Here is a 25955-nt window from a genome sequence, read left to right on the forward strand (position 1 = left end):
ACCGAAGAGTAGGAAATACCGTTAATAAACCGGTAGATAAATACAAGATTTAATTTGATACGTCTGATCCAAAGAGGCTCTAAGTTGAGTTGTTGACATCTTTGGTGATAGTCTTTGTTGTCGGAAAATCAAACCACCCTTAATTGATTGGCTCACTTCACATCCAAAAAAATCGACATTTTGAGGTAACGGTTAACGTAACTTTCTCTCACGCTATGAAACATCGAAGTGGGGTCCCCCAGGGTTCAGTACTAGGATTTCTTCTTTTCTTGGTTTATATGAGCGATCTCTCACAGCACGTGTCGTCAAAATTATTACTTTTTGCTGAGAATATGAAACTTTGGAGAGAGGAACTCAACGGAGAAAATAAACCGGCACTTAAGGAGTATCTGACTCGTCTTCAAAGTTTGGCAGATGACAATGGACTTACATTTAACACTTCAAAGTGTAGAGTAGTCCATCTGAGATATGTTGAAGACTATAGCTATAGCTTAGGCAACTCCCCCGTAGAGGTATCCAAAGTTAAAATATATCTCAAAGTGTTCGTCTCTACTATTTAATGTCTTATGTTAACTGCAACAAAAATGCATTTGGAGCAAACCTTGCACTGGTAGCATTGGCCAGTTGGACGAAAGAACATTCCACACAATTCTCAACATTCTTATTCATCCCTATTTAGAATACAAAAACATGGTATTTCTTCCCTCACTCCAAAAGGATAAGGACACTCTGGAACATATCTAACGGCGAGCCAAGAAACCAGTTCGGGAATTCAAATTCAAGCCCTAAGAAGGGCGCCTCCATTAACTGGACCTTTATCCATTAGAGTACAGGCGTTTTCGAGGTGACGTCCAAATGGCTTACAGCATCCTAAATACTTCTTGATATCCACTTGAACACCTACTTAAGCTTAGTCTCAATACAAAACTTAGGCTTAACACCCAGAAATTGGAAACAAAACACAGCGTAAGGGACTGTAGACCCACCTTCTACTCCCTAAGAGTAGTCAAGCTCTGTGATTCGCTGCCGACCGAGCTACTCCAAGCGACTTCTCAGGAGTCCTTTATGAGAAAACTTGACATATTCTTAGTGACAAGGATAGTATCTTACTATGATTCACCAATTTTTTTCTCTTTCCTCTTTTATCGATAATATACCTAGGTTCCTGCCTGAAGGTATTGATGATCCGCTGCTACTAGATACGAAAGTCCGTCAAGCGAAAGCTTCTTCTATTCTGTCTAAAGCCATTTGAACCGTTTGAATCATTTGGGCTTGTTAACCCGTTTATCCACTTCATAAGAAAATCTTTCATTAGCATTCGAACTTACGCCTTATCATTTCCCGCATAAAACCACCCTTCTGCCTGGTTATGCAATGACATCTTGTATTCCGAATCCCTGGGAAAAAACCCAGACCACAAGATATTAAAACCTACAAATATCTACCAAGCTGACAGGAACCAGGGCAGTCGAGTGGCTAGACTACTGCTCATTGGAAATTATCAAAAACTTGGAATGGTAGAAAAACAACAAAAATCTAGCATAAATAAGTTGTCTAGTGAATACGGGCTTGTCAAAGATATTGATCATAATATATAAATCGACACGGAAGATCGTTCACAATAATTTGGACCATTTTGGTTTTGATTATCATTTACGCCGAATTATAACATATCATAATCTCTTACAAAAATCCGACAGACAAATACTGAGTGCATTCTCCCGTGTCAGTTTTGCAATAGCGGTGTAGAATAATTGCGTACATCTCTAGTTAAGATTGGTTAACCGTTCCGAAGCGGACAATTTGTTCTAGATGACTGTTTCAGGGTCACCATATTGTTATTGGGAATAGGAATTTTCGTATGGGTAATGGAAACTTTTATGTTTTGTGCGTTGCTAAAGCAGTTTTTAAATAAAATTAAATGAATTGGAGCAATTAATTTCGAGAAAAGTTCAGGGATTTGGTGGTTCATGGTTCACGAGGCACTTGTAAGTCTTAGGAATGTATTCAGAAGTTTTATCTTTAACTCTCGCCCTACCTATGAGCGGGAGTTAGCATGCAGTAGCCTCTTCCATCGAATTGAGGATATTTTCGTGATAAGCGTAAGATCGGACAAAAATACAAGGCATACACACGGACAATTGTTCGTGTATATTTGTAGATGTCAACTCTGTCCACGGACGTCCTATTAGCTATATATGTAAGTATCCTTTGGGCTGCCATAAAAATAGCCATAGCAATAAGTACCACGCTACTTTTTAATCCGAATTCAGTGATGAGATATACTGCTTCGTGGAAGTATCGATTCACTGCAAATCTTAAGCAACATTATTATAAAGATAAGTGAAAATTCGTTCAGTGCCATTTGTTCAGAAATAAAATCTGGTTATGAGACCTCAGAATGTATGATTTTTGCCTATTTATGTCCCAATGTTAGGAATGCTGGTAGTATGTATCAGCCTCATACTTCTCAAAAGAAATTTAAAGGCTAGTGTACCTGCTTATTTCCATTTATTGGCTTCACCTCAGTATGAAAAGTGCCTCAAGCACTAAAATATTTAGAACATGAGACTCGAAGCATAATCTTACGGACAATGTATAAGTAGAATAAAACCATGTGAAAGGCTATCTGGATATAATCTACAACGAAGATGGTTCTAGAGAAAAAAACGTTTACTTTTCACTTACTCCTAAATGAGATTAAGTTGCTAGACTATTGAAAACATTATGAAAAAATATTGCGTTTCCCCTGCCACTTGTATCCGTTTTATCAAAATGGCTAAAAAAATCCAAAAAGGAAAATAACAAAGCTGTATTCCGAAAAGATGCATTTATCTGTGCATTCAAAAACCAAACTGCTAATAAATCTTTCACATATACTTTATTTTATCTCTACGGTTTTATATTTATAGGTTAGACCAAATATATGATTAAGCATACGCAATTGCTGTCTAATATTTAGAAGTGCAACAAAGTTATGGTAAGTTCTTTCTGTGTTACTGTACTTTAAAGAGTTCGGAAGAAATACTCGAATCTTTTCGAGCTGCGATTTCCACATGTAAGTTTTTCGTGTCATTTTCATTTGTGGCAGCGGACATAGAAAAGGTTAAATCTCTCCTTTCAGAGGATAGGTCACTAATCAACTCCTATGACAAAGTGAATAATTGGATTTCTAGACTAATCTGAATAGGAGGGCTTATCTCCACTGCAGTTGGCTTGTTTCCGGGGAAACCTTCCGGTCGTTGAGTTTCTTCTCAAATATGGCGCAAATGTAAATTCTTCTTCTCACAAACAGGGTTATACTGCCCTAATGTTTGCTGGTCTTTCAGGTTTGTTACTTCATCTCTACAATTTTGTAGGAAACATTGAGGTTGTTGAACTTCTTCTTCATTATGGGGCTCGAATAAATGATGTAAACAGTATCGGTAGGACCGCCTCTCAAATGGCCGCATTTGTAGGTAGGTATTCAAACTTACCTGTAATAATAAATGAGGGAATCATAACGTCGTCACTCTTATTAATAACTATCTGGAAAGAGAAGAAATAGCCGTTTACGTGTCGAAGTCACAATTATTGCCTGAACATGTATCTACGATTCACAAACTAGTTTTGCAGCTAAATATTTCACCTGTTAAAGTATGTTACATATCTATATGTGAGTAGCTGTTGTTCCATTGATAACCATAATATCCCCGCAGTATACGTATGCGTCTCAGTAAAACAATGCCTAAATCCTTTTATTTTTGCCATTTGACTATAATTTGTCCATTCCATCTTTCGCCCTGTTTATGTATTAAGGTCATCGTACTTCTATTTGTAAATTTTCGGTGTGCAACTGCCAAAAATCGATGTGAGATGGCGATCACTACCTCTTAAAGCTATGTTCTACATATTCGTAAATGAAGTTTCATGCAGTTCACATCTTAGATTTTACATCAAGTGTATCATTAGGTTAACGACAAATTACGTAAAACTTCAGGTTTAGTGGAAAAACACCTCGGATTTACCAAACTAAATGCTCAAAAAAGTAAAAAAAACTGTTCATAACAGTTGCCTTCACATAAACCCGAAATTGGTCATTATGTAGGATATATTTGAGTAGACGTGTATACAAGTCAAAAATATACATATTTATCATTTCCTGATTAAGCAACCTGTGTTAACCGATTGTGTGTTCACATCCTAGGATGGTGATGTGATTGATTAGCCAAAAATAAAGACTCAAAAATTTCATTGATAAGGGACTCATAATCTGACAATTTTATCACTCAACTTTCCTTTCTAAAGTAGTTGATCAAATCTATCGGATATCATGTGGAAGACTTCATCATTTATTTATGATCGGGATACTGCCAGTTTATAACTTCAGGTTCAATTTGTACGTACGTGAATGCTCAATGCATTCTAACGTGTTTGCGGTCAAAAGTGATTTTAATTTGGCTTCATATGTTACCCACCACGTATAGATTTACTTTCTTTCCTTTGAGGTCGGACGTTGTATCAGATAGTGCTTTTACAAAACTCAATTTCTTGGGTGAATTAACTACAACTAAAGTTTGTTATACATACTTATTCCATCCAGATATTTTTCGAGTCCGGCACTCCCTTGTCACTATATATAGCATAAGATAATAAAACTAAGTACACTTTCGTATGTAGCCTGTAAGTTCGAGCAGTTAATGTGTATTTGAAAAAGCCTGACGAGTAATGTGAACTGCATACAGTTGTTAAGACACCCCTCAAAATTAAAGAGCCTAGAAAGTAATTTTTAATAAATTAAATTGGTTTGAATGTAAACAGGTTAATTCTTCATCGTATGTCAGTTATGTCGAGGTTATTCGCGAAAAAAAGTCTAAAGGTTACTACAAAATCGGTTTTAATGAATTATCAAAATAATAAACATTATTTTTGTAGTGTAATAAGAAGACGAAGATTATCTTATTACAACAACACATATAAGCGAACAATTGTTTTCAATTAGATCGTCATCAGGCTTTACTCTAATATACATGAATATTTATACGAAAATTTTTAAACCAATCAAGGCAATATGGGTCAATAATCACAATGAAATAGAATAAGTTTCTACACATAATAGGTAAAAGTACAAGTTTATAGTAGGAAGACAGGTGAACTGATAATAGTAAGAATAGTAGAATACAATAACAAAACTCTTATCAATAGTTAAACGTTGGGAATAGAAGGTCAAACATGGGTAAATAGACTAGGAATAGTAATCACAAAACATTAAAATCATTACGCAATAAGATGTGTGTAAATAATTAGATAGTGAAGAATACGAAGAGGCGGAAAATTACAAACAAATACTAGATGTGAAAATAAAGTTAATGATAACACAAATAGAATAAAATAAATAATGATAATAATAAAATTTAAAATAAATAAATAAATGTTAGTTAAGTTATAACCGGCCATAGAAGGGATAGGGGGCCACGTATTTCTTCTGTACACATAAATTGGGGTTATATGTACGAATTCTAATGGCTTCAGCTATATGTAGGAGACGGGAACGGACTCCGTCGGGAAATGATGGAGGTATACGATAGATAACTCGAAATGATTTCGATTTATCTACAGCATGACCGCTATCAATAAGATGTGCCAATATAGAACTGCGAATAGATTTTATCTGGCCCTTTATGTACCAAGTTGGTAGATGTTCACTCATTCGTTGGTTAAGTTACCTGGTAGTACGCCCTATATAGCTATCTCCACATGAGTAGCTGAATTTGTAAATACACATGGAAGAGGCCAACTCAGGTAACTTATCCTTCGTTTGAGTAGACATCGCTGGTCGACAAGTACTGAGTGTTTTAGACACACAGACATACTCTACACTTGGTTCATTCAGAAAATCATACTAAAATGTTCCCAGCTACTTTGAAATATTTAAGCGTTACAATGGTCTTAAACAAACAAAAGATTTAGAGCAAGTGATAAGATTTCGTACTGGTGAAAAATAATGTGCATCACTGTTAAGTGTGTCATAATGCGGTTCAGCCATCATATACGTAATCGAAGTGCCCAAATGTGCATAGATGTTTTCATTAAATTTACAGAAAAATATATTAGGTCTGGTTATTTTTTTAAGCTGTAGAATATCTTTCATCCTTTGATCTAATACTCAAATGTCAGTTAACTCACTTTTTACTGTGAGGTAATATATTTATTGAGAAATCCCTTATACATTTTAGGTCTTTCTGCTAATGAACAATGAGATCGAAACCTGTAGTCGCTCAGGAGGAAATTACGAGAAATGTATGTTGACTCATTGGCGTTGCATCCATACTATTCTTGAAGATTTATGCAACAAATATTTCACACCTCATTTAACACATGAACCATTATCCTTAAAACTTCATTTATTGGCCTGTTGTATACGCCAAGCCGGAGAGTATTACGACAAAGAGCCGAAAATTACAGATATTCAAGATCGTGCTTCTTCACCATTGAAACAACTGATTAGAAAATTCTTAGTCGGTACAGAGCCCTATGGTTTGCCGTTAGGTAAGTGGTGTGAAATAGTGCATCCATAACTTATCAAATAGGTCAAGAGCAATTCTTACGACAATCCTTGACTTCGTTCCCCCACCATCAATCGACCCTATGGAGACATATTGTCCAACAAATATCCCCACTAGATTTAGGCCGTATGCCAACAGCGTTCTCTGTTCTTACAAAAACAATCAACGGTACTATTATATACAATGCTCGTCCTCTTGAACTGTGCGCAACATGTGGAGATGGTCCTGAACTAGGAAAACCAGGAACGTTGAAAGCATGTCAACAATGCAAAATTACTTCTTACTGTTCAGTCTCTTGTCAACGTTTACACTGGTTTACACATAAGAAATTTTGTTCAGTCATTAAAAGTAAGTACTTATTACACAACTGATATTTATCTATTCCTCATCTAAATAAATTTCGATGTTTTCATACGAACAGATGCTGTCACATAGAATGTACCTTCATTAGAAGATATTTCAGTTCACAGTACTTAATATGCGTTTAGTTAGATTTTGGCGGAAGCTAACAGTGGAAGTTATTATATGTAAAGCATTATAGAAATTAATCCGAAGTCACTAACCGATAAATGCCAATGGATACTCCCGATTGTTCGCTAGAGATACTGAGTAATAAGTGATAGTAAATTTCTTTTTTCATTGTCGGTCGACGTTACTCTCAATATTTTCAAGTATTCAATAGTAAGATCTGTTATACGAGGTGTTAATGAGCCTATTCCATCGATGCGAATGTTAGCACATTTTTGACGGAATGTTTATAACTTGTACTAACAGTACGATGGGATATTTTTGATCTGTGTGGGTTTATCATATTAATTCTTATACAGCAACAATATTCTTGTTCATACCCATTCTCAATTTGCGTACCGTTCAAATGATACACTAACACGTCAGCATAAATTATTATTTACTTTTACAGAACATAAAAAGGAACTCGAATTGGCCAAGTGAAGCATAAATGACATTGCAATTTGTGATACTCAAACTAACTTTTATTCCACTTTAATGAAGATTTGTTGTCAATATTTAATTTAGAATAATTTATTATTAATAAAGTTTCTAATCAAATAAATAGTCTATACATGAAATCGATGTGCTTTCAGCGATCATAAAATTGCATGCAAAAACAACACATGCACTTTCGAAATAAATCATTTCAAGCTGGTGCACACTGACTTCATTATAATCACAGTTCATGGGACTGATTTGAGGACATAGCGTTGAGATTAACAGTCGTGCTAACTCATCAGATAGTGGTTTGTTCTTCTTGCCGAAATCACTTCGTATACTTCTTTGGGAGTCTACAAAAATAGTTAAAGTCAAAAAAGGAAGTGTTTTTTTTTAATTTCAAAGAAAATTATAATTAGAACAATCACAGTCACTAACAAGAAATATAGTATATAAATTTAGGAAATTTTAAATTACTCATCCGTTAGGCATTTCCTCAAACTATATTGAAAAGCCTGTTGTAAAATAGTAAGCTGGAACTTGTATCTAGAGTATAATTTGATCTCTGTTGGTCTATTGTGTTCCTTGTAACGTTTAAAATGTTGTTCCGATGAGCTTACAATTATCGGAAGAGATTCTCTTAGCCGGGATTTTGAGCTTTAAGATTCTTTAGTTCATCTGAATTACATGTTCGTGTCTAGAATGGGCGATATCTATGTTAAGTTTAATGCTGCTTACCTACAAATCTATCACGACTGTATTATTTTTCTTATTACCAATTAGGCTTATCTTAAAACAGGTTTATTATGCGAATATTGGACCTGGATAAAGATGACACAAACGATTAGCTACTTAGTACTGAAAATCAGCCGTAGGCTGACAATCTCGAAATTTCTGCTGAATTTCCCAGATAAGCAAACTCTACATAATGGCGAACTCTTTAGATGACTGCACTTTAAAATGAGAGCGGATCCTACTGACCATAGCTTTTAATGAACTAAATGTTATGCAGTAACTTAGTAATGTCCAAACATTGCTACAACTTGTATATTGAACTGTTTGTCTTGGAAACAATATCTACGAATAAAATGTAAGAAATTCAACACTTAAAATCAAGTGCTTACTTCTTATAATCTGGTCCATATTCCACATCATCACGGTTTGTGAACGATCGTGCTTCTTTCCCGTAACTCTGCATTTTTTTCCAGTTCAGCAGCTTCCGCTCAGTTGACTCAATCTCTTTCAATCTGGCCTCGATTTCGCGTTTCCGAGTTAACCGATCAGAAGCGAAGTCAGAGGAATATGCATTTACTGTTTCTAAAATACCGATATAAAATGATTTAAAAAGTACATTAATTAGATAAAGAGGAAAAAGTAGTGTTTTATTTTGAAACTCAATGTTCTACCTGTTTCGAAAGTCTTATAAGTGGATGAACTGGGGTATTGGGAAGTTGGTGTTGGTTCTGGTGTCACACGTTCTAAAACTGACGACAATGAGCAGTTACCTTGTGAGAACATTGAGGATGATCTACTAGAATGTTCTTCAGGGGAACGTGATTCATTTCTTGCCCATTCACAGGATGATGTAATGTTAGGATAACTTTTGTTACTTCGCATCTTCGTCTGAACCTAAACAAAACAGACAAATGAGATTTTGATATCATAAAGTATTTCAAGCAGTCGTATATAATATTGTTTTCTTCGGTTTGATTTATCTTAGTAAGCTAATTGTTGTAAGGTCGAGAATAAAACAATGTAGATTCTAACGTAAAATTCCTGCTTTTGGTCCTATTTGAGTGATCGACGTATGTTTGATAGTAGAGCTACATAAGTCCAGTAACAATATATCAGATATGCAGCAATATACAATGTTAGACCCTAAATTAAAACCCCTTAAAGAGTATTTCGGAGAGAAACTACCGTTGATATTTCAAATCTCAAGCAAACCGACATATACTTTACTGGACTGCACTAGTGAAAACAGTTATCATCATATCCTAATAGGTCAGTCGTTATATTGGTTAGACGAAATCCAAAACTGTAGGGAGCTAACATGGACAATCTAATAGGTAAAATCAAGAGAATGCTGTTTCAAGAAAGATAGTCGGAACTACAAGACATGGATATGCTTGAATAGATAACTGAACTGGGAAACGCCATCTACCCTGAAAATAAGTTTTAGTTTGATTACCAGAGACATTTCTGGAGTTTGGAAATATAGGCCGTTTGTTTCTATAGAAACAAATATAACCTACCACACAATCAGAGAACGTACATATAAGTTTATTGATAAAGCCAATATAAAATCAAATAATAAATAGTTTAGGGATTGATAATAATGGAACTGACAAGTTTGGTAAGAAGTCCACCATAAGTAACAGTTACGTAGTAAACAATTCGAACATGCAATTAAAGGACTGATAAAGTTTTTGATAAGTCCAACAATAATATCAGGTGTGTAATCATAAAGAGAATATTAAGACTAAGTAAAAACAACAGTAGAAGTATTGTTTAACAAGTCATTTGTAACTCACTTAGATATTGGTAATTATGACGGCTGAGGTGAGGAGTGCGATTGTAAAAATTTCATGGAGGCACAGACTAGGCTTATTAAAGTAGATACTGATGGCTCTTGCTGTATGGAAAATACATGCGTAAACTAAGTGGTATATTTGGTGGGACCCAGTGGATAGTTTGAAACGGGTTGTTTTGGCTATTTGATGTCCTGCATCCATCAAATGAGCCTGTATAGAGCTATCAATCAATCATACTTGTCCTTTACCTACCCAGGTGGGATGATATTCCAAAACAGGGTGACAGACTTGCCAAATCGTGAGCCCGATGTATCCGGCTCCACGTGAGCAGTTGAAATGGCAAACGCATATAGATGAAGGATATTGGAGAAGTTTGCCCTTATTTTCTGTGCTAATACTCGGTCGGTTGTAAAATATGGCGTACAATTTTACCACATCGAATGTCCTTTGTAAGGATTTTCTTACTCGTTGTATTACTAATTTAATTATAGTATCGTTTGAGAATTACAGCTTTAAAAATACTGGCTTTTCAGGAACTAGTTTTTTCTTTGTCCTAACTTGGGTCATGTGCTTCTCAATAGATTTTAACGGATAAGCACTCACGCTCAGTAATTTGCGGATAGTACGTAACTCTTCTTTAATTGTATCACTGGAGCAAATAATTTTCACACAATGTGTTAAACTCTCGACTAGGTTTCGTTTGCACGAGTTACGGGACTATAAACATGGATAATACTGAGCAACTGATGTTGGATTTTGATATATACTTTTCTTTAACGTCCTTCTAGTATAAATGTGATGGATGGACGGATGCAGTTAAATATTTTAAGTAGACTAACCTTGCCCTATAATGGTGTTGTCTATGCAGCGGCAATAAAATAGTAGCTGGGAAATTTCGCATGAGTGGGGATTTTCACCTTACCGAAATGCCATGAGCAGGGACTCTTAATGAGTATTTGCAGTACAACGAAAGGCTTAACCAAGAGAAGGTGAATGTGAAATTTGTAAATCAATTTATTGTAATCAACCTTTGAGTTCGGCCTAATGAGCGGACGCTGAAATGTGAGGCATTAATTGGAAGCTTCACAACACTTTCAAGATCCTCATCCTGTGATAAAAATATTCTAGATCATCTCGGAATATGTGGCATGAGGTCCTTCAGAACTTTTAATAATGTTTAAATTATTAACTTAGACTGAATAACCTTCATGATCTCTCAATGATACATACCATAGAATCTGGTGATGAACGGAACTGATTGGACAGAGAACTGCTCGATGGATAATCTGATTTCAAACGACGATCCATAAAAATATCCGGACTTTTCGTGTAATGTGATTGTCTAAACGCGTCTGAAAGATGACGCTCAGAGTGGCTCGTTGGGCTATATACTGGTTGATCTATTTCAAAAGCAATATATGGAAATAATCGTTTCATAGTAACAAAATCAATTATGATCACTTAGCAGTATTGAATACAATAGTACGTTTCACTAGATGAGTTACTGACCAAACACATTTACTTTGAATAAATTCTTTTCCCTTACAACTACTAAATGATCAGAAATTATGAGACTTTGATTACCTACAAAATCTTACTAGGTCATAGAAGTATACATCAATCATCATCATAAGACTGGACACCAACTGGAATAAAAGCTGTATGTAACTGAGATTTAAGGCTAACTGGACTTACTTCAATACAAGGTAACAACTTATAAAAAGGCGAATACATTAAATGGGTTCGTAGACTATGAAAAGTTGACTAACATGAAATTTTTAAGTTTATCTAGAATTTAAACTGTAAGGAAATCTTGAACTATTCGTACTACGACCTGTCCAACCTACTTTTCCACCGGTGTCAGTTTTGAACGGTATCAAACGTAATTGTAACTAATCACCATTCATATATTACACGCGATCAGATTGTATTAAACGAATCATCTAATAGAATACGCAGATTTTTGTACGAGTCTTTTACTTAAACCTATTTCTGTATATTATTGCAATGTATCTAATACAATTTAAACGGGATCCATTTCTTTGTTGATAAATTACACAAATTACTAGGTCGAAACCCCGTAAATGCATGACTTCATAAGTACTTTATTTAAAGTAAACATGGTCAGCGTAAGTGAATACTTGTTTGGAACGATCGCTAGAGTTTTAATTGATGCTCAAATAAAGCCTTTCCTCAAAACTGGTTGTTTTTTGAAGTTGTACAAGGAACCGAACCTTACTTTGACATATTTATGAAACATATTATAGTTGTATGATATACCTGATAGGCATAATAACGAAGAATTACAATTCGCCATTCCCCTTAAGTAGAATATACAAAATCTGCAACTATTACACTTTCATATATAATTCAGAAAATTTAAAAAAGCAAAATGCCTTATATTCAGACTATTTTACGATACACATTCTCTCCTCGCAAAACATAACTCATTGTTCCCATTTTAAATTACTTAAGTGTAAAATAGTAGAGATATAATTCTAGAAATAGTCAACTAAAATAATTAAATAAAATTTTATTGATCAGCGACAATTTCTAAATGGAAACACAAAATTCGTAAACTTCACCGGTAAAAATCGCAGAACACAATACAAGAGGATCTTTAATTAAATACCTTACTTTTAATCGAAGTTTGGGATCTTCTTATTGATTGGCTACTGTGATATATTTCGATTCGCGAGCTCATCCCAGTAGATTTTGTACACCAGTCATTCGCATCACATAACTGACTAGTAGAGAAGGGTGAAGTGGACGACCTTGAGTACTTAGAGTGATTATGATTCGTACGATTCGTAGATGTATTTGTTGAGTATGAATCGTTAGAATCAGACTTTTGTTCATAACATAATTTTGCACTTTCAGTTTTAAAGTTCGAAACATAATTTTCTGGATTATATTCTAAAGTAGATGTCATGTATTTATTTCGATGTTTGCGTTCATCGTAAGCGATAGGTGAGGTAGAGCGTATGCAATCATCTGCATTATGAATATTACGGGAGAAAGTACTCTGAACTGATAGGTTCCGATCATAGGACTGAGAAATTGTATGTGGTGACCTTGGAACTGAGGAATGGTCTGAATATGGAATGGAGTTTCCAAGAGAGGTCGGTGACTTCGAATTCACATCTTTTTCTTCATCTTCAGAAACATCATCCAACAGTAAATGGACATCATGCCAAGCAATCTTGTTAGGTTGTCGGTATGAACTTTTTTCGCTGACTTTAGATGAATGACGTTCTCCGCAGAATTCCGAATTTTCATGTAACAATGATGCACTAGATTCATCAGCAGGACTATTAGGACTTAAAGATTCTGTGAAAAATAAGGAACATAAGTGTAAGAATATCCTTTAAGAAAATACAATTTGTATAATTATTCAATTGAGATTTTAATTCATAGAGTGAGCGATTCGGAGCGACCTAATGACAATAAAACGTAGGCAAAAGAAAACAGAGAAAATTTATACAATGAGATCGGGAGTGCCATCTTGTCAGCGAGATATTGGATTAAAGCATGTTCCATGCAGGGTTGTGCTGGGGAATTCTGATTGGCTATTTCTTAGCCAGTCAGCGCTAGCGGATACTTGGAGGAAACCCCAATATTCTAATATAATGATAATAATATATATGATAAAGTTTTGCTTATCTTGATTCCTACTTCCATTTAACATTGTTATTTGAAATATAATTACGTTCCTGTCCAACCGTGTCTTGATCTGAGGACATGCCGAGTGAAAAAAACTAAGCAAGAAGAGTAGCTGGGTCGTAATAAGAGAAATCATAACATATCTATTTCGTAAGATTACCTAGTTTGTGCTGACGACGTTATTCAGAAGAACAATGACAGCTTCAAGAATTAACCGTCCAACTCAAAAAGCAAAACTCCACCAAAACCATCTACCTGAGCTACAACTCTTGACTATCTCATAATTTCTGAGATATTAGGTTCCCTAATCACTCAATATCTAACTGAACCTCGAGAGCAGAAAGCTTCGGAAAAAAAGGGTGACACACAAAAACGTCTCACCTCATCGTTTTGGAAGGTAGATATATTTGCCGACGTTTAATAATAACTATATTCCATGAATTAAAAACAGTATTCGACTACATGATGACATGTATATTTGCACATATTTAGTAGACCTAGTGAGTTGGTTTCTGATGAAATCTCGCCACATAATAAGAAAAGTTTGGTAAGATTTTCCATACTTTCGTTTCACGCTGTGCAAAAAAGATATCCATTTGGAAGCTAAAGTAAAATTACACTGCACGCCAATCAGCTATATATCACTCTATAGCAGTGGAAAAGGTGGTGATACCTTGACGTGGTGGTCCGGCTTTCCTATCGTGATGAACTAGTCGGGATATACTGGCTGTAACAATCGTTCTTCAAGGTCCTACCATGCCAGGCAGGTCGGTTGAAGAACGGTAAGACTAAAAGCAACAAACCCAAGGTTCGAGGGCGAAGTCGTACTGTTGACTATACAGAGTTGTGACGACAGTAAGATATATTCCTAAAAAACCAGCATGACAGTAATGCTGCCTCCCCACAAAAGAAGGATGGGATTGAAAATGGTCGACACTGAAAACACACACCCCTTATCCCACGGGTTTTCGTCCCCGGCGGTAAAGTCCCAACAAGTACGGAGCTAGCACGAAACTTGATCAGTAAGGTCGTGTGTGACTGACCTCAAGCAGTTGTCCCTTTGGCACTGTGGTCACACTCAGGTCACTAAAACCAACTTTAACCCAATTTTCTTTTCAGGTACCTCTAGATAAATACTTCCGCGGTGTGGGCAACTGGGAATCGGTAACCACCCTCATAATTCTCACAACACTCGAGACCACTGTATTCATAATTAACTCACCTCTTGATTCCCTATTACTCCTCCTACCTCGACTATCAACTCTAAACTCCCTCCTCAAGTGTCACCACAGTCAACGATTCTAATGCGCGAAACGCTGTTTCAGGTTTATTGAGACCTCGCTCCATACTACACGTTGGAGCCTTCAACGTACGTACCCTATGTCAAATCGGCCAGCAGGCCATTGTTATGACCTTGAATCGCTTTTACCCCGTCGATACTTTGTTATGACTTGACCTTGATCTGTATAGTCTAGATTATAACCTTGGCGCGATAGACTGAGCGGCTTAACCTCGAGTCTAGTACACGCGAGTTCGAGATGGGGTAGAGAGAGAACTATTTTAGAACCTGATTGGTTGGCAAGCACACAAGTGAGAGAAGACAAGACAGTTGGAACACTCTGAATTGTGAATTCTCTGAATTTGGATTAGTGAAAAATGTACATGAATAAATAAGTGAATATCCTGACCACAACGTGCGATAATTTGGAAAAATACAATTATGCCCGAAACTGGGAATTAGGGTAGAAAATAAGATGCAAAATATTATGTTTAAATTACAATATTTTCGGAACAAAAAGGGTATGGCAGTGAATGTTACATAGAACGTAAACTCATGTTATGTAGAATAAAATAGGGACAAAAATAAATATAAGTGTTTTACAAGGTTTGAATGAAATGAAACAACGTCCCAAGAAAATAGTTTTCATAGTTGTCCGAGCTTCTTATTTCCCCGTTCACAACAGCCACCTTGGCTAAGACCCTAGAATTTTGTACCATTGATGTATTCTGTGTCTCTGAAACACACATACAGGATCCTAATGTGGTCATTCACTTGACTTCACCTAGCCAAAACGGGGAGCCGATAAGATACACCCTCCGTTTATCTGGCGACCCGAATAAAATAGCATTTAAAATACTAGCCTCAATAATTATCGGGTGCGTAACAAAGACTCGTGAACTTGCAAACACAAGAAAACCAGGCTGGCTTCAAACCTGGTTGTGGCTGCATCGACCACATATTCACCAATGGCGTAGATGTAAACACTCTTTGTCTTCCCTTAAACCGTAAGGCTAAAATTACTTTATACCTTTTTTGTATGAACTAATTCTTTCTCCCTATATCATATCCTTATGCGCAATATTTTTATATATTATACGCACTTTACATTCTCTATCTCTTCACATTCTCATTATTATTATGTGGCCCATATGTATTTGGTTCCCATTTGTACCAATATTTATGTATTCAAATAAATAAATTGAAGTAACTCCCTCTAGGAATTTGGTGTTTATCTTGTTGTGCTAATGAGGTATGGCAACTTCGACTGATGCATATATGTGCCTGATTCTACGTTGTAGCTGACTGACTGGATAGCCGTTATTGTTTAGGTGTGAAAATCGTCTGTTTAAGTGAAACATGATGTTTTCTCAAACCGAATATTCATCAGGCTGGATAATAAGCTAATATTACCAGGCTATGTTTAAGGTGAGAACAAACTGTTCTTGAATACATAAAGGTTTGGATTTCCGTATGGCTAAGGCTTCAATAAACCTTAGTATAGGCCCTTTAACACTTTTGTACAACACAACAAAAGCTGTATTAAGATCAATCTTATGACCTGTTTCAAATACGTGTTTGTCAACAAAGGATGATAGACTTTTATCATCTACTCTTATTGGGTCATTTGATTTTACTTGTTTTTGCAGCCATTTAGGTACATGTTCAGACACCCTAATTTGGATATCAAGAATATTGCTTTCTATGTATGTATGGCCATACACAAATTTAAATTAATAAACACAATGGGATGTGACGCAATCGTTTTCATTCCTTTTAGGTCTTTGGTAAAGTATGGACCTTCTTTTTTCTTTGATAATGTTCTTTGCTGCGTAGTAGGTCTTATTTACAACTGATTTAAGCCTTTGCTGAAATAAAAGACTAATTTGAATCACCTCTAAACGATAAGGTGATATAGACAGTTTTTGTGCCAAAGCTATAGTAGGTCTTACTATACCATGGCCTTTCCATCGATTTATGAATTTTAGAGGACAACCACTTTCCATTAATGTTCTGTTCAACAACCTAAGGTATTCATCAATAGTGTTGTTTGTGCAAATACACTTAATCCTGCAAAACAGATCTCTTATCAAACCCCGTTTGTATTGCACTGAGTAGTAAGTATAATAACTAAAGTATTGGCCTGTGCCAATTGGCTTTCTAAAGTGGATCGCTGGATCGAACCGTCTTCTCGTCTACTTATAAATATATCTAAGGAAGGAAGCTGGTCGTTCTCTTCACATGAAAGACTGATGTGGTTTTGAAGAGTCAAATTTATTCAACAAACAAACTTCATTATTATTATTTAAACACACAAACGTTGGTACAAGCAGGCACTAAACAGATATGTGCCATATAAATCATTCGATTTGTGTGATGGATGGAATACTGCCCGAGTACGCAAACCGAAGCAGGTGGTTTTCTTAGGGGACCACAACCTGAGCCTTCGACCTAAAGTTCTGATCCACAAGGCAGTCAAGCAACGTAAGGAGATGCAGTCCCATAGTAGCCGGTAACCAACAATTGGTTTATACGTCATTTTTCCTTCAGGATCCTGGAGTCCATGTGCACAATCGGTTTAGAATCAAGGCTTCCCAACTCCGCTAGGTGAATCCTCTGTGTCGACCAACCCCGTTAAAGCACCGGTCCCTTGCTTTTCGTCCTCTCAATTTTGTAAACAACACCCCTGCCACGAAAAAGCAGTGAGTAGGACTTCCCTGACAGTAGTTGTATGCACGTGGCGATGTGAGAGTATTTTGTGAGGGAGAGCTGACTCTCTCCACCCGCGGCCGTACCTGGGCATTCAACAAACAGACGAGACTTTCAACTATAGAGTATTTATGGATTGTAAAAAATGATTTTACGTAGCTTAGAAACACATGTAGAAACAAAGTTACATATTTAATTGATTCACTTACCTATATCCATAGGATCATCGCATGGTACTGATTCTTCTACTGTAACTTCTAGGGGTTGTGTTCTAACCTGAAAAACATTTGAGTTATATTTCGCGTTTTAATGTCAACATAGCGACCACAGTCAAGCAACAATTAAATTTAGAATTTTAGACTATCATCCGGATTATTATTAACAAATCTAAAGAGTTTTAATCACATGAGATGGAATGACTACTATCTTACAAACTACACAAATAGTATGAAACTTAAAACAAAGTTACCAGTAAAGCACACTATTTGCCAAAAACCACTGATCTGGCGAATTTTATCGTCCCGTTTCATTAGGGTTTTTGGATACGATAAACACCTACTACATGACAATACGAAATCCATAAATCTATTGGAATTGATGCTTTATTACCGGTTTATTGTTCTTTTCGATACTTAATAATATTTATTAGGCGCAATGGACGAGTATATGGCTAACCAATCAAACGAATTATATCAGTCATATATTATACTTCATGTGAAGATTTAAATATTTTTCAAGTATTGGAACATAAGAGCTCAGTAAACATACGCATTCCCGCGATTCGCAGCACTGAAGAAACAGGAAATTTACTAGAAGAAAAGCGAAGATGAGAACATAATTTTACCAAGAGTAGTAGAAATTAAGTAAAAATACCAAAGGAAACGAAAGGTATTATGTGGCATCTTCTTGGGCCGAGCCGTACGATTCAGTGCACAGTGACCTTCTTTATGTCCACGTTTGTTGCACACCTGGCATCTATGCTTCTTAAATGGACAGAATCGTACATAATGCCACTCACCACATAACCAGCATGCAGTCGTTGGTTTGTTACGAGTTTTTATCGGCTTCTGAACTTTTAATCTAGTAATAGCATTGACACTACTGAAGGTTAAATTAGGATTTGTTTGTTCAATCAACTCGTTGTCGTGTCTGATGCTTTGTAGACGCTTACACTCATCTGTCAATGTTCTGAGTGTGACGTTTGGGTCTTGATCCAGTCAAGCCAAAAGTCTTGTCCTGATCTCAGTATCTTGTGGTGACTGAAGAGCTTTGATGAATATTAAGCATTTAAATTGGTCATCTGTCAACGAGCGTAACTTGAACCGTTCACATTCTCTGTTGACGATGTCTGCTATAACACCATATTCATCGGCTTCGGGTTTCACCAAATTTAGACACTGATATCGAATACCTATCGCTTAATATTCTTGGACACCAATCACTCGACAAGTCCCCAAATCAGAACACGGTTGAACAGGAAAGAGATTATATTCCAAGTAACAAGGTTAGATGGAAGTAAGATGCAAGTAAGAAGTACAATAGGGAAAACGTCAGTATATTTATAGTTTTTACATGAGAAGATTCCAGAGTATTCTCCAACTATCGACTAGTGCTGATTGGATAAGAATTAGCCAATCAGCGTGCACCAAAGCAATCATGCATTGAGCATGCTTTAATCCAGTCTATGTCCCGCTAACATGTCCAAATTTACCTATCATAAATGCGCACCAATATCACCTGCTACTTTAAAATATTAGTGAATAGAACGAAGTACCAAAGGCTAAGTCAGAAAATGTAGGAATTACCCTACATACAGAATATGTATGTGTTAGTGCAATTAAGGAGGATTATCAAATAAAAAGATAAAGTGGTAAGACGAGTGAGTACGCATAAATGAACAACTATTTTGAGCTTGAATGTTAACACAGTGTATAAAGATGTGGCAGTCAAAGATAATGAGTCCAAGTATTTTAAGTCTTCCATTTGTAAATTTTTAAGGAATAACCCTGACGTAAAACTGAATAGAAGACCGAAAGTGAATATTAAGCATGGTAAAAACACCAGACCACTAATATGACAAAACCTACGTTTTAGGAATTTCATAGAAATTATGAACCGAACAGTATTAGACCACAATCTCCACAACCCAAACCGGAAATTATTATGTGCTCGCTAGTAAATAATGCCGAGAGGAAATTCTTGAGGTTCTAATGAGAAGCTGTGACCACCGAAATTCAATAGCGTCGAGTGTGGGGCGATTACCCACCAGAGAAAATGGAAGGTGGTCACGCGACATCGTGGACTGGTTGGAGTTAGACATTAACGCCGTTGGATCCCGGCTCAATGGTCTAAAGGTCAACGGTAGATGCGTGGATGCCTACTGTTGAGAAGTCCTATACTAGGACGAAGTGGTCAACCAGTGCTGCCAGGTTTTCAATGGTGGTCAAACATTTATCGGTTCATGATTTAAATGGCCTCCACAACCTCAAACTAAAAGTTTTAGGAATTATTAAACCTTCAGCCTTCCTAGGGGATTTCATTACGCTTATTAAATACCTTGGGATTTATCCATACTAGTGAGATAAGAAGTATTAATCTTAGTCCTAAAAATTCTACCGGCTCAAGCCGCTCAACTATTAAGTGAAACACTAGGATTCGGCGATCCGAAAGCAATGGACGCAAATAAAATTAAATACTTGCATAACGGACTAATGTTTAAGTTTATCTATATTAATTAATTAATCTACTCAATACATATACATGTTGGTACAAATGGGCACCAAAAATGTATGGACCGCACAAATAAGTGGTACATTGTAAAATAAAGCAAATTAGAGTTCAGCAAATAAATACGTAAACAAGAATAGCACATAACAACAGTCCAATCAAAATTGCAACAAAAGTTTTTTTTTAAGCTAAGGAAGCTCTCACTTTTATGGCGAATGTAAGATAGAACTACAAAAGAATCGTCACTGGCTTTTATTCTGAGTCATTTCTGACATCAATAAATAACATTATTCATCGGATCCCAACTAGGGATTTGCAATGAATCTATAAGACAGTTTCACCCTGCTTGCTTTTACGCCACGATGTAAGTCAGTCAGTCAGTCAGTAACAACGTAGAACTTCGTACGTACGTACATCAGTTCGAGTTGCCACACCACATTAGCACAGAGATGCACTTGTCGATTCAAATCCCGTAGTGGTAGAGGTAATAAGAGTATAAGCAGTAATCGGGAAGATTAGGGTTTGGAGATGTTATTTAAAGAGTATAATCCAGTGAAAGAAATTTGGAAAGAGGAAAAAAGGGACATGAAGAATTCAGAAGATTAGAATTTGGGAGAACACAGAGAGTGGATGCACCTGCGCCATTGCAAACGATTTTGAGCCATGTCATTCAGGGTCTCTAACCAACGGTTGCTGTCATCTCGCGGTCCCCAACCAGGTAGTCTACACCTACCAACATGACTCAGTTCACTTGTCAGTGACTTCATGGACTTGTGCCATGTTTTGGTTTGGCCGCCCCTAGCTTTCTTCCAACCTACTCCAATATATGATTAAGCATACGCAATTGCTGTCTAATATTTAGAAGTGCAACAAAGTTATGGTAAGTTCTTTCTGTGTTACTGTACTTTAAAGAGTTCGGAAGAAATACTCGACTCTTTTCGAGCTGCGATTTCCACATGTAAGTTTTTCTTGTCATTTTCATTTGTGGCAGCGGACATAGAAAAGGTTAAATCTCTCCTTTCAGAGGATAGGTCACTAATCAACTCCTATGACAAAGTGAATAATTGGATTTCTAGACTAATCTGAATAGGAGGGCTTATCTCCACTGCAGTTGGCTTGTTTCCGGGGAAACCTTCCGGTCGTTGAGTTTCTTCTCAAATATGGCGCAAATGTAAATTCTTCTTCTCACAAACAAGGTTATACTGCCCTAATGTTTGCTGGTCTTTCAGGTTTGTTACTTTATCTCTACAATTTTGTAGGAAACATTGAGGTTGTTGAACTTCTTCTTCATTATGGGGCTCGAATAAATGATGTAAACAGTATCGGTAGGACCGCCTCTCAAATGGCCGCATTTGTAGGTAGGTATTCAAACTTACCTGTAATAATAAATGAGGGAATCATAACGTCGTCACTCTTATTAATAACTATCTGGAAAGAGAAGAAATAGCCGTTTACGTGTCGAAGTCACAATTATTGCCTGAACATGTATCTACGATTCACAAACTAGTTTTGCAGCTAAATATTTCACCTGTTAAAGTATGTTACATATCTATATGTGAGTAGCTGTTGTTCCATTGATAACCATAATATCCCCGCAGTATACGTATGCGTCTCAGTAAAACAATGCCTAAATCCTTTTATTTTTGCCATTTGACTATAATTTGTCCATTCCATCTTTCGCCCTGTTTATGTACTAAGGTCATCGTACTTCTATTTGTAAATTTTCGGTGTGCAACTGCCGAAAATCGATGTGAGATGGCGATCACTACCTCTTAAAGCTATGTTCTACATATTCGCAAATGAAGTTTCATACAGTTCACATCTTAGCTTTTACATCAAGTGTATCATTAGGTTAACGACAAATTACGTAAAACTTAAGGTTTAGTGGAAAAACACCTCGGATTTACCAAACTAAATGATCAAAAAAGTAAAAAAAGCTGTTCATAACAGTTGCCTTCACATAAACCCGAAATTGGTCATTATGTAGGATATATTTGAGTAGACGTGTATACAAGTCAAAAATATACATATTTATCATTTCCTGATTAAGCAACCTGTGTTAACCGATTGTGTGTCCACATCCTAGGATGCTGATGTGATTGATTAGCCAAAAATAAAGACTCAAAAATTTCATTGATAAGGGACTCATAATCTGACAATTTTATCACTCCACTTTCCTTTCTAAAGTAGTTGATCAAATCTATCGGATATCGTGTGAAAGACTTCATCATTTATTTATGATCGGGATACTGCCAATTTATAACTTCAGGTTCAATTTGTACGTACGTGAATGCTGAATGCATTCTAACGTGTTTGCGGTCAAAAGTAATTTTAATTTGGCCTCATATGTTACCCACCACGTATAGATTTACTTTCTTTCCTTTAAGGTCGGACGTTGTATCAGATAGTGCTTTTACAAAACTCAATTCCGTGGGTGAATTACCTACAACTAAAGTTTGTTATACATACTTATTCCATCCAGATATATTTCGAGTCCGGCACTCCCTTGGTCGTTTACAGTTGATGCCACTATATATAGCATAAGATAATAAAACTAAGTACACTTTCGTATGTAGCCTGTAAGTTGGAGCATTTAATGTGTATTTGAAAAAGCCTGACAAGTAATGTGAACTGCATACAGTTGTTAAGACACCCCTCAAAATAAAAGAGCCTAGAAAGTAATTTTTAATAAATTAAATTGGTTTGAATGTAAACAGGTTAATTCTTCATCGTATGTCAGTTATGTCGAGGTTATTCGCGAAAAAAAGTCTAAAGGTTACTACAAAATCGGTTTTAATGAATTATCAAAACAATAAACATTATTTTAATAGTGTAATAAAAAGACGAAGATTATCTTATTACAACAACACATATAAGCGAACAATTGTTTTCAATTAGATCGTCATCAGGCTTTACTCTAATATACATGAATATTTATACGAAAATTTTTAAACCAATCAAGGCAATATGGGTCAATAATCACAATGAAATAGAATAAGTTTCTACACATAATAGGTAAAAGTACAAGTTTATAGTAGGAAGACAGGTGAACTGATAATAGTAAGAATAGTAGAATACAATAACAAAACTCTTATCAATAGTTAAACGTTGGGAATAGAAGGTCAAACATGGGTAAATAGACTAGGAATAGTAATCACAAAACATTAAAATCATTACGCAATAAGATGTGTGTAAATAATTAGATAGTGAAGAATACGAAGAGGCGGAAAATTACAAACAAATACTAGATGTGAAAATAAAGTTAATGATAACACAAATAGAATAAAATAAATAATGATAATAATAAAATTTAAAATAAATAAATAAATGTTAGTTAAGTTATAACCGGCCATAGAAGGGATAGGGGGGCCACGTATTTCTTCTGTACACATAAATTGGGGTTATATGTACGAATTCTAATGGCTTCAGCTATATGTAGGAGACGGGAACGGACTCCGTCGGGAAATGATGGAGGTATACGATAGATAACTCGAAATGATTTCGATTTATCTACAGCATGACCGCTATCAATAAGATGTGCCAATATAGAACTGCGAATAGATTTTATCTGGCCCTTTATGTACCAAGTTGGTAGATGTTCACTCATTCGTTGGTTAAGTTACCTGGTAGTACGCCCTATATAGCTATCTCCACATGAGTAGCTGAATTTGTAAATACACATGGAAGAGGCCAACTCAGGTAACTTATCCTTCGTTTGAGTAGACATCGCTGGTCGACAAGTACTGAGTGTTTTAGACACACAGACATACTCTACACTTGGTTCATTCAGAAAATCATACTAAAATGTTCCCAGCTACTTTGAAATATTTAAGCGTTACAATGGTCTTAAACAAACAAAAGATTTAGAGCAAGTGATAAGATTTCGTACTGGTGAAAAATAATGTGCATCACTGTTAAGTGTGTCTTAATGCGGTTCAGCCGCCATACACGTAATCGAAGTACCCAAATGTGCATAGATGTTTTCACTAAATTTACAGAAAAATATATTAGGTCTGGTTATTTTTTAAGCTGTAGAATATCTTTCATCCTTTGATCTAATACTCAAATGTCAGTTAACTCACTTTTTTACTGTGAGGTAATATATTTATTGAGGAATCCCTTATACATTTTAGGCCTTTCTGCTAATGAACAATGAGATCGAAACCTGTAGTCGCTCAGGAGAAAATTACGAGAAATGTATGTTGACTCATTGGCATTGCATCCATACTATTCTTGAAGATTTATGCAACAAATATTTCACACCTCATTTAACACATGAACCATTATCCTTAAAACTTCATTTATTGGCCTGTTGTATACGCCGAGCCGGAGAGTATTACGACAAAGAGCCGAAAATTACAGATATTCAAGATCGTGCTTCTTCACCATTGAAACAACTGATTAGAAAATTCTTAGTCGGTACAGAGCCCTATGGTTTGCCGTTAGGTAAGTGGTGTGAAATAGTGCATCCATAACTTATCAAATAGGTCAAGAGCAATTCTTACGACAATCCTTGACTTCGTTCCCCCACCATCAATCGACCCTATGGAGACATATTGTCCAACAAATATCCCCACTAGATTTAGGCCGTATGCCAACAGCGTTCTCTGTTCTTACAAAAACAATCAACGGTACTATTATATACAATGCTCGTCCTCTTGAACTGTGCGCAACATGTGGAGATAGTCCTGAACTGGGAAAACCAGGAACGTTGAAAGCATGTCAACAATGCAAAATTACTTCTTACTGTTCAGTCTCTTGTCAACGTTTACACTGGTTTACACATAAGAAGTTTTGTTCAGTCATTAAAAGTAAGTACTTATTACACAACTGATATTTGTCTATTCCTCATCTAAATAAATTTCGACGTTTTCATACGAACAGATGCTGTCACATAGAATGTACCTTCATTAGAAGATATTTCAGTTCACAGTACTTAATATGCGTTTAGTTAGACTTTGGCGGAAGCTAACAGTGCAAGTTATTATATGTAAAGCATTATAGAAATTAATCCGAAGTCACTAACCGATAAATGCCAATGGATACTCCCGATTGTTCGCTAGAGATACTGAGTAATAAGTGATAGTAAATTTCTTTTTTTCATTGTCGGTCGACGTTACTCTCAATATTTTCAAGTATTCAATAGTAAGATCTGTTATACGAGGTATTAATGAGCCTATTCCATCGATGCGAATGTTAGCACATTTTTGACGGAATGTTTATAACTTGTACTAACAGTACGATGGGATATTTTTGGTCTGTGTGGGTTTATCATATTAATTCTTATACAGCAACAATATTCTTGTTCATACCCATTCTCAATTTGCGTACCGTTCAGATGATACACTAACACGTCAGCATAAATTATTATTTCCTTTTACAGAACATAAAAAGGAACTCGAATTGGCCAAGTGAAGCATAAATGACATTGCAATTTGTGATACTTAAACTAACTTTTATTCCACTTTAATGAAGATTTGTTGTCAATATTTAATTTAGAATAATTTATTATTAATAAAGTTTCTAATCAAATAAATGGATTTTATAGTC

At 35.9% G+C, this 25955-nt stretch overlaps 2 protein-coding genes across 7 annotated transcripts in view; one reads left to right on the forward strand and one right to left on the reverse strand.

Annotated features, from left to right (window-relative positions):
* Nucleotides 1-1634: 1634 nt before the first annotated feature.
* ANKMY2_1 (Ankyrin repeat and MYND domain-containing protein 2) lies at nt 1635-25925 on the forward strand. 6 transcript variants are annotated; one of them, XM_051216399.1, is made up of 10 exons: nt 1635-1988; nt 2913-2980; nt 3013-3058; nt 3092-3156; nt 3191-3329; nt 3360-3458; nt 3494-3636; nt 6216-6528; nt 6570-6893; nt 7465-7617. In XM_051216399.1, exons 2-10 carry the CDS (start codon nt 2978-2980, stop codon nt 7494-7496), a joined length of 1164 nt encoding a protein of 387 aa, XP_051073783.1. In that variant the 5' UTR covers nt 1635-1988; nt 2913-2977; the 3' UTR covers nt 7497-7617. The 6 variants fall into 6 exon arrangements, with proteins under 6 accessions (XP_051073783.1, XP_051073785.1, XP_051073784.1 ...); XM_051216401.1 differs by lacking the exons at nt 3013-3058; nt 3092-3156; nt 3191-3329; ... (3 more) ...; nt 6570-6893; nt 7465-7617 and adding exons at nt 21318-21363; nt 21397-21461; nt 21496-21763; ... (2 more) ...; nt 24893-25216; nt 25789-25925 and having other exon boundaries at nt 1792-1865; XM_051216400.1 differs by lacking the exons at nt 3013-3058; nt 3092-3156; nt 3191-3329; ... (3 more) ...; nt 6570-6893; nt 7465-7617 and adding exons at nt 21318-21363; nt 21397-21461; nt 21496-21763; ... (2 more) ...; nt 24893-25216; nt 25789-25925 and having other exon boundaries at nt 1801-1865.
* Nucleotides 7709-25955, reverse strand: part of BOD1L1 (biorientation of chromosomes in cell division) — a 30990-nt gene continuing 12743 nt past the window's right edge. Inside the window, exons 4-8 of the mRNA XM_051216412.1 lie at nt 12665-12801; nt 11258-11427; nt 8900-9122; nt 8618-8810; nt 7709-7846 (exon numbers count right to left, since the gene is read on the reverse strand). Coding sequence (XP_051073789.1) covers nt 7822-7846; nt 8618-8810; nt 8900-9122; nt 11258-11427; nt 12665-12801 — 748 coding nt within the window. The 3' untranslated portion in view covers nt 7709-7821. The remainder of the gene's footprint in view (nt 7847-8617; nt 8811-8899; nt 9123-11257; nt 11428-12664; nt 12802-25955) is intronic.

Source organism: Schistosoma haematobium, chromosome 1 (assembly GCF_000699445.3).
Source record: "Schistosoma haematobium chromosome 1, whole genome shotgun sequence".
Taxonomy (NCBI): domain Eukaryota; kingdom Metazoa; phylum Platyhelminthes; class Trematoda; order Strigeidida; family Schistosomatidae; genus Schistosoma; species Schistosoma haematobium.

Bases quoted from the DNA above. Each gene is read 5' to 3' on its own strand.
- ANKMY2_1 (XM_051216400.1), top strand. The intron at 21,364-21,396 runs GTAAGTTTTTCT...CATTTGTGGCAG, and splicing joins TCGAGCTGCGATTTCCACAT to CGGACATAGAAAAGGTTAAA. The intron at 21,462-21,495 runs GTGAATAATTGG...TAATCTGAATAG, and splicing joins TAATCAACTCCTATGACAAA to GAGGGCTTATCTCCACTGCA.